The sequence below is a fragment of the Cibotium barometz genome, chromosome 28 (assembly GCF_041138505.1).
Source record: "Cibotium barometz isolate CiBa-2024 chromosome 28, ASM4113850v1, whole genome shotgun sequence".
Taxonomy (NCBI): Eukaryota; Viridiplantae; Streptophyta; class Polypodiopsida; order Cyatheales; family Cibotiaceae; genus Cibotium; species Cibotium barometz.
In genome coordinates, this window is record NC_141073.1 from 38,134,034 (window position 1) to 38,143,385 (window position 9,352).

The 9,352-nt window shown below is 43.3% G+C and overlaps 1 protein-coding gene across 1 annotated transcript in view; it reads left to right on the plus strand.

Annotated features, from left to right (window-relative positions):
- The first annotated feature begins 2,660 nt into the window (after positions 1 to 2,660).
- LOC147622808 (GABA transporter 1-like) overlaps positions 2,661 to 9,352 on the plus strand; it is a 7,073-nt gene continuing 381 nt past the window's right edge. The window contains exons 1-7 of the mRNA XM_086822461.1: positions 2,661 to 2,921; positions 3,009 to 3,239; positions 4,545 to 4,642; positions 4,867 to 5,053; positions 5,201 to 5,328; positions 5,527 to 5,763; positions 9,111 to 9,352. The exon at positions 9,111 to 9,352 is cut by the window's right edge and continues 381 nt beyond it. Coding sequence (XP_086678587.1) covers positions 2,795 to 2,921; positions 3,009 to 3,239; positions 4,545 to 4,642; positions 4,867 to 5,053; positions 5,201 to 5,328; positions 5,527 to 5,763; positions 9,111 to 9,352 — 1,250 coding nt within the window. The 5' untranslated portion in view covers positions 2,661 to 2,794. The remainder of the gene's footprint in view (positions 2,922 to 3,008; positions 3,240 to 4,544; positions 4,643 to 4,866; positions 5,054 to 5,200; positions 5,329 to 5,526; positions 5,764 to 9,110) is intronic.

Genomic DNA, 9,352 nt, shown 5'->3' on the forward strand with positions numbered 1-9,352 from the left:
CTCTAGGATGCATCCACATACTCAAGCCCAAGATTCACTCCCACACATTTTACATTGCACATTTCAACAATGTCAGCCTCCATGCAAGCTGTCCTAGCCCTGTGAAAAGTAGCCTCATGCAAAAATGTGAGAGAGAAGAAGAAGAACTTCAAAAATAGCTCAAATAAACCTAGCTTAGTATACGAGGTTTGACCACCCAACCATTATATATACCAGTGACCCTAGGCATCTAGTGTGTACCTTACTAGCCACACACCATACTCACACGCCCCCTTGTGTCCTCGCTCTGCTGGTACCCCCATGCTACACATCATTAGGTCTTTGGCCTACAACCATCACCCATGAATGTTACCCGTTCACATTGGTTTTCCCACGCAACACCCGCATGTCCCATGCATTACTAGCGTGTAAATCTCACATATCAATGTGTATGCATCCCATGTGTTGCCAGGTGTAAGTCCCACGTGTAAGGGTTATAACACGTATACAGGCTCATGGCGGGACTATGGGTGCACATTTCTCAACCGGAGAGCTCAAATGGCCTAATTTTTAGAGTTTTTTAAGATTTTTAAGACTTGATCGGAATAATTAAGGATCTTAATTCTACCTAATGGTGATTATGCAAGTAATTAAGTTTTTTTGCATGCTTTCAAGTTACACATTCCAACAATACATTAAAAAATATATAATGCATTAACAAAATTTACATATCTAACTCTAATCCACACCTAATAGAGCTTAATACTTATGTTTTCAAAGTGGATTCCACTCTTACTCACAATTGCTAAGCTATTCCTCGGCTCAATGCAACAAGATCAAAGCCTTATGGGCTTCAAAATTATGCAAATCATCAAGAAACTAAGATTTTTTCCTTCCAAGAGATAAAAATAGAATGCTCTAATGCAACAAGCTTCAAATCAAAATAAAAACAACAAAACTAACACATCCGAGACTCCAAGTCTGTATGTTTTTTGGAATGTCACCTCCTAATCAACACAAGGCAATATTGATCCTAATAGCTTAGAATGGACGGTGAATGGAGCCAACCCCTAGGCTAGTCCTTGTCAGCGGTGCCAAATATAAACTAGTGAAGAGCTTACCTTAGCCTTTCAAATCATGTGTCGTTGGGCCTTGCCTTAGAGCCGTGATTGCAGCTTTCCAATGTGGGTGTGTTAGCTCATCGTCCGTCGTGTCCTCACTCCATTGTTATACCGGAATGCTCCTTTGCCCAATGGGGTGAAGGACGAGCTCCCTATGCCTAGAGGGAGACAAGAAGAGATAGCCTTCATCGATGGTTCTCTCTCACAAAAATTGGGGGAAGAAAAAGAAGCTAATGCAAGAGGGAAACCTACAAACAAACCTATCTAGCATGCATCCATCATGCAAGCAAGATTCAGTAGCATACATGTAAGTAAGAAGAGAGAAGAGAAGAGCTCATAAGCATTCTATTGCAAGGGAATGATTATGTATTACTTAGTGTCAAAAATGACTTATATACAAATGACTAGTTTCACACTGGGCCGACCAAACTTACATATGTTATGGCCTCTAGTACTAGTCTTAAAAGCAAGTATGTACACAAAGTCCTTAGACTTTCCCTATTTAATATTAAGCTCAAGGTAAGACCACTTTCTATGTTCGAGCAAAAGCTAAGTGCACATTCAAGTCGGTAAGATGGCAAGTATGTACACAAAGTCCTTAGACTTTCCCTATTTAACATTAAGCTCAAGGTAAGACCACTTTCTATGTTCGAGCAAAAGCTAAGTGCACATTCAAGTCGGTAAGATGGCAAAGCACCTTACGGTAGGTCGGGCAGGTAAAACCATAACACCTATGAAGTAGTTCACATTAACACTTAACTTTATTTCTAACTATTCATTTAGGAAAAAAAACTCATTAAATAAGTAAAAACTAATGCTTAAATGCCATACACAGCTTTGACTTTAAACCAACCCTAAATTCAACCACCATGAAAGAAAAAATTGTATTACCATAAACAATATAGAGTAGCTCTTTACTTTAAACTAGCTCTAGATTCGAAGAACATGAAAGAAAAAATGTATTATCATAAATTGTATTCACCATAAATTATAGATTGTAACTGCACATTAATGATAGTCAAAGATTATCTTGTACTAAAAACCTATTTTGGGAAAAATAAAATGATTTTGTATGCACAATGAGAGGATTGATATGAATTCCAAAGAAGGGGACCTCCACATAGAGGAGATGCCATGTTGACCAATCATGGGTGGAAATATAGAGGTCATGCAATGTGGACCAATCATTCACCTTCCCAATTGGAACAACAAAGGTTATGTATGGACAAGGCATAAAAAAAGAAGGGGACTTCCACATGCTGAGGTGCCATGTGGACCAATCACTCACCTTCCAATTCGTGGGGGGGGGTCCCACACGGACGGTCACGTAACACGAGCACGTGAAAGATTTCCAGTGTCCACACGATGGCCCATGAGGTCGGCGACGCCCAAGGCTGGCCGCCGTAGTGTCGTACGAAGTGCCAGAAAAAGTCCGGTCCTTAGGAGACGTTTTGGGCCACCTGGACGGCTTTGAAAAGTCCTCCCACGTGGGAAGAAAATCACCAAACAGCTCAGCAATGTGCAAGATCCGTATATTATTGATGGAGGAAGCTGCTTTGCATGCCTATCGTCAATCAGAGCCTTCTGCGTGTATCATCAATCAGAGCCTTTTGAGTGTCTCCTCCTTCGTTAGCTTCGAAGTTAAGGTGTAAGTGGTAATCGTCCAGTTTGATCCACTTAAGGTTGTTTCCCCCATGGAGTCTTTATCAGCTAGAGTTGCTGATGTCGAGAAAAGCAGCAGCGATGGTGTTCATTACAAGGGGGAAGTGGGGCGTGCCCCTGAGGCGGACGCGGGGGCGATGTTTGTTCTAGAATCAAAAGGTAATGGTCTAATCAGCAAGACGACCTCTATGGTGAGCTTCTGAGAGACAATGGATTAAGATTCGGCTGTGTACTGGTGTTTGGCAGGAAATTGGGTCCATGGTGGGTACCATCTGACGACCTCTATAGCAGCCCCGGCGCTGCTGAGCCTGCCCTTCGCATTTGCTGGGCTGGGGTGGGAGGCGGGCGTGTTGTTCCTGCTGCTTGGTGCCGCGGTCACCTTCTACGCCTACAACCTCCTCTCCAAGGTGCTGGAGCACATGGAATCCACCGGCCGTCGCTACATCCGCTTCCGAGATTTGGCCCGGGACATCCTAGGTATGCCTCCCAACCACCAAAAATGAAATAGGCAAGCTCTCTATGCACTCGTGGTGGAAGTGTTTCGCACCGGCTGTCGTCTTCTCATCTTCCAACTTCCATTGTAAATGTGTAAAGCCTTTCATGAGAATGTAAGAGCTTGAACTGACAAAATTTTCTCATGGGCACAATTGGCGAGGCACTTCTGTCACATGTGTTCTTGTTCTTTTTTTGGTTTGGGTTGTGAAAGTGGGTGTTAAAACTAGATGATGCCAATACCTCCTTGGGAGGTCACTGATTACCTCTTCTTGTGTTCCAACAAGGAGGACTTTTTTTTTGGAATATATATTTATATTAATAAATTCGCCTAACAAAGACTTTACATCTCATTTTACATAGCTTCCATACACTTCTGTCCCTTTATACAGTTAAACAAGATGTGTACCCTCTAGTTGTCATTACTCTTGCAATTTTAGGCCCTATTTGAATGTTGAACATCCCACCAATTTTAGGAGGTTTTAGGGCCGTTTTACATTGGGATGCCTATTTCATCATTGCATTCAAGCCACAATGCAACTCCCCGATGTGGATGCACTAGCTCATCCATAGCATCCTCACTCTGTTGTCACACCGAATGCTTCTTTGCTTAGGGGGTGAAGGAAAAGTTCTCTATGCCTAGATGGAGGTAAGAAAAGATAGCCTTCGTGGGTGGTTCTCTCTCACGAAAGGTGGATAGAAAAGAAACTACTCATGGAAAAGAGAAAGCTATAAACAAACCTATCTAGCATGCATCCATCAAGCAAGCAAGATTCAATAGCATACATGCAAGCAAGAGTAGAGTAGGTAAGAGTATGCAACCTATCTAGCATGCATCTATCATGTAAGCAAGATTCAATAACATACACGTAAGCAAGAATAGAGTAGAGAGAAGAGCTCACAAGTATTCTATTATAAGGGAATGAATGCGTATTCTTTATTGTTAAAAATGACTTGTGTACAAGGGACTACTGGTCACACTAGACTGAGCAAAACTTTAAAATAGTCTAGCCACTATTACTTGTCTTAAGCAAGTATGTACACAAAGTTCTAGACTTTCCCCATTCGACATTAAGCTCAAGTAAAGCTGTTTTATATGTTCCAATGCCGTATAGCTGCCAGTTGAGTGGGTAAGATGGTAAAACGTCTAAAGTATACTTGCATATCTCAACTGGTGATGAACTTTAAATAGAACTTTGATGTTTCAAGAAGCTGACATAATGACTTACTCTTGCATAAATTTGTTTTTTTGTGAATAACGTATTTATGGGGAGCTTGTTGGAAATGCAGGACCCAAATGGAGTCTCTACACAGTAGCACCTGTGCAATTTGCAGTGTGTCTAGGCTCAGTTATTGGATGCATTGTGCTTGGGGGCCAAAGCATGAAGGTCTCTTCCAAAAAAACGATTTTAAGTTTGCTGGAAAGTCATGACTGCATGTTTTCATTCATTAGCAAATGATTTATGTTTAATCTCTTGATAAAACGAAAAAACAGTTAAATGTATTCAATCTACCACCACAAGGGACATGTAAGCTTTTCTTGATTTATTTGTTTCAAAAATTCAATCTAAGCTGTATGTATTGAACTTTTTTTTTTGAAATCTTTTTGCAGTTAATCTATTCAATCTACCACGCAGATGGACCTATACAGCTTTACGAGTTTATCATTTTTTTTGGGATAGTGATGCTGGTTTTGTCTCAGCTGCCGTCCTTCCACTCGTTGAGATACATCAACCTTTTATCTTTGCTAATGTGCCTGGGATACAGCATATGTGCGGTGGGCGGCTCAATCTATGCAGGTTGGAACTGGGCAACGGCCAAACTTTTGGGTCTGAGGCCCTGAAAGTATGTTCTAATTTGTGAATGTATCCACTAACTTGAGTTAATAAGTCTTTTAACACATCTAATTAAACATAATCCTTACTCCATGCTGTGCTGGGCTGTAGGCCACCATTACTCTACTGAGAAAGATTACACTCTTCAAGGGGGGAGAGTGAGCAAAATGTTTGGAGTTTTCAATTCTTTAGCTGTCATTGCTACAACCTTTGGAAATGGCATTATCCCTGAGATACAGGTACTAGTTAACTTATTAAACTTTACCCAACAAAAGTTTAATCTTAGTTGCAAGAATCTTTCAAATCATTCCTTTCTTAATGCTTTTGCCTTGCTTCATCATGCCCAAAATGCATCTTTATGAGTTCAATTAAGGCATAACCTGTTGTTTTTAATTCATTCTGATTGATTTCTTATGTATTGTTTCTATCTCTATTAGGCTACGTTGGCCCCTCCTGTATCAGGAAAGATGTTCAAGGGTTTGTCTTTGTGCTATGCGGTGGTGGTATCAACCTTCTCTTCCGTCGCGGTCTCTGGGTATTGGGCGTTCGGTAATCAAGCCTCAGGAGACCTCCTGTCCAACCTGGCTCCATCAGGCCAACCAGCTCTTGTGCCCAACTGGCTTATCTTTATAGCCAATATGTTTGTCATCATACAGCTTTTGGCTGTGGCATTGGTGAGTTGCATTTTAAAAACAGTTTTAGCCAAATACATGCACCAGGCTTTTCTTGGTAATCTTCAGAAGGAAATTTATTTACTTGTTTTGCATTTGTGTGTGTGTATGCATAACTGTTTGTGTGCATGTATACGTGTCTGTGTATATGCTGTACATGTACATGTATGTATGTGCATGTCTCACGCCCACAGACACACATGTATGCTTATACATATTACATACATGTACATGTATGTATGCATGTTTCACGCCTCACACACATGTACGTTTAGAAAGCCTGAAAGGAAGGGTACCGTTGTGCCCAAATGAAAAAGCATCCTTGCTTTGCAGCTGGATAAAAGAATTATCAATGCTCAAAATGGACAAACTTTCCCACATGGTTGCTTTGTGGCTGGATCAAGCACTGGGCAAAGATACATCAGAAACCTAAGTTTGTCTTACCCAAAAATCTTTTGTTTCCAGGATGAAGAGTTGCTACTCTAAGAATGATCATACTGTTGGTGAAATGGATGAAGCTAGTGGACGTGTAATGTATTAAAAAAAGAGGACTCAGACCCAAAAATGGAGCCAAGAGTTGTGGTTGAGTAAAAGGAAAACCAAAATAACCCAAAACCAAAGGATCACGTTTAGACAGGATCTCAACAGAGATGAGGAAAGATTCCCCCTGTCTCATGTACAAGGGGGAGTCAAAGTAGAAGCCGGGGTGTGCGGGGTTGTCATTGTAAAAGCCATGGGATGCCTAGAGAGATGAGGCTGGATGGGCTGATTCGGTCAATAAAACGTTGGTCATTGAGAGAAGCAATAGAGGTGACAGCATGCAGGCCAATAAAGAGATCATGTGGTGAGGTTTTAGAGATGAGGCCCGCTGAGTGGGTAGGGCCAGCAGGTAATGCGTACAAGGCGGTTATGGATGCCCCCTTTGTGAGTTCAGGGCATGCAGCAGAGGCTGAACTGAGGGCTGGATCAGGCCCTTGAAGAAATTTTGCATCATCAGGAAGTGCAGCATAAGGGTGTAGATATGAAGGAATATGAGTGGGGATTCTGAGGCCTGCTTCTTCTGCAGTGAGAAGAGCTTGATTTGGGGTGCTGAGTTAAGGATCGTCATCCTCTGCAGGAGCAATGGGGGCAGAGCCTGCCTCAATTGTAAAGGCTTGAAGAGGGCTTAGTGGCCTCGGAAGGGTAAGTTGCTGTGCACCTTCATCATCAGAAATGGGCTTAGAATAAAGCATGCAGATAGCCATGCTAAGCAGGGCCCCCCACTGTGGGAGAGCATCAAGTGCACTGGGTTGGGAGAGGCCTGAGGCGTTGTATGCCAGGCCTGAAGAAGCAAACAGGGCCCCCCACTGTGGAAGAGGCAGCGGCAGTGCTTTGGAAATAAGCCCCCCCCGTTGCTGGAGGGGGCGGTTTCGCCAAATTCGAACAGGGTCCCTCCATCGTTTGAGGGGAGCTTTGCAGCATTGGCATGTGTGCAGGGGTCTTGATTTGCTATCCGTGTGGCTAGGGCGAAGAGAGAGCCCCCCCCTTTGTATGGGAGTGCGGGGACTGTATCTGCAAGAAGGTACGGAGGGGCTCCCTCTGTGGGGAGATGCAGAGTTAGGACCAGCAGTTAGAGAGCACAAAAACCAGAGATTATCTCCTCAGTTGGTTGCCGGTTCACCAAAAAAGGGGTGTTGAAGATGGCTACATCAAAATGAACACTCTTTGTCGAGGTCAACCAGTAGTGTCTTGGGCACGGTAGGAGAAGCATGTACAGCAGCATGCAGTGACACTGCAGGTGGGGTCAAAGGGCCCCCTTCGTTCGAGGGGGCTGATTTTGCAGAGGTAAACAAGAGCCCTCCTTCATGGGAGGGGCCTAGTTTTGCAAGAGCAAGAAAGGGCTCCCCTCGGTGGGGAAAGGCCAGATGTGTAGGAACTAGCGTGGCTCTCCTCTCCTCTAGGGGAAAAGCCGAATCTGCAGAAACAGATTGCTCAGGTGTGAAGCCAGCCTCATTGGTAGAGGGCAGCAGGGCATACAAGAAGATTCCTCAGAGGCGGGGTCCAGGCGTCATGAGGCCCTGAGTGAGTTATTGTTGGGCAGTGGGCTTTTGATGGGCTGCCGCAGGCACAAGAGTGGGTAGGGTTGCAATGATACCATGTAAAGTTCTCGATACACAGGCAGAACACAGTGCAGAGATGAGCGCAGTAGGCAAAGGAGTGCATGCCAAGAAATGTATTAACATCATGTATTAACGATTGCCTCTTCATTGAAATTGTTACATAAATGGACAGGTGTCTGGACTGGTGACTGCATGGTATGGTGCCACATCTTGATAGCATGTAAAATAGCAACCATCGCTTGATCATACACATGCATTTGCAACTCCCTCCAAAAAACAAAAAAAAAGAGGAGGATCTCCTAAATACACAGAGATGAAAATGCTAGGATAGTTGACATGTCCGTAGCATTCAGGGAAGAGATTGGCTAAGGCCAAGGCTCTACCCTTATTTTGACTAGTTAGGTGACGTTAGGCAACTTTTTTTGGTAGCGAACTTGGATTCTGTTCCTAACATGTTGATGTTTTTCTTGGACTTTTGTGTGGTGTCCACCCACGTGTCCCAGCCTAGGAAAGCCAGAATAAGCTTCCATGGGTTTGGCTGCCAAGGGGTCAATAAGCCTTTCTTGTTGATAAGCTTCCATCTGGTGGGTTTGGCTACCAAGGGGTTGATGAACCTAGAAGAGCCATGTGGTGGTTGTGAACCTGACCTAAGCTGTAGCCTTCCATGTTGTGTCCCCCATGGACTAATACAGTCAAATATGAGAAGACAACCAACCGGAAGCCAAGGAGAGCGAGAAGGTGTAGGAACCTCTTTTTCCTCTGAGGAAGGGGGATTACAGAAGAGGACACAGAAGGGCGGCGGTGTGTGTTCAAGAGAACGGTTCCTCCTCCACGGGCAAGCTAGTTGGTCGGTATGATATGATCTAGTTTATGTGAGCGACATTAAGACTAAGAAAAGAGCATACAAAGATGTTTGTCTGATGGATGGAAGTGTGAAGAAGCATGCCTAGTAGATCATACTTGTTAGGTTTGCTTCCTTAAATACCCACAAATACAAAGGGCTAAGTGTTGGTGTGAGTTTTTAAAGTGGAGTTAATTAGGAGTTTAGAAATGCTACAATCCTTGTTTTGTTGAGGGTTGCATATTTGTTTTTGCCAATTAAACTGGTTCATCCTTTGTAAAAACAATATAATATATTCACCTATTCAAAATAATAAAGTCCATTAAGTTAAAGAGGCAGGGCAGTTTATTTTATTTTAGGATGTTTATTTCCTACCCAAAAAAATGTTGATTTGATGGCATGCCATGCAGGTGTATTCGCAGCCGATGTTTGAGGTGTTGGAAGGGAAGTCTTCCGATGCAAGCATGGGGATGTTTTCCTTGAGAAATCTTGTACCAAGGCTGTTTCTGAGGGGGTGCTACGTAGCCCTGGCCACCTTGATATCAGCGATGATACCCTTCTTCGGGGACATTAACGCCTTGATTGGCGCCTTCGGTTTCACACCCTTGGATTTTGTCCTCCCCATGGTCTTTTACAACATGGTCCTGAGGCC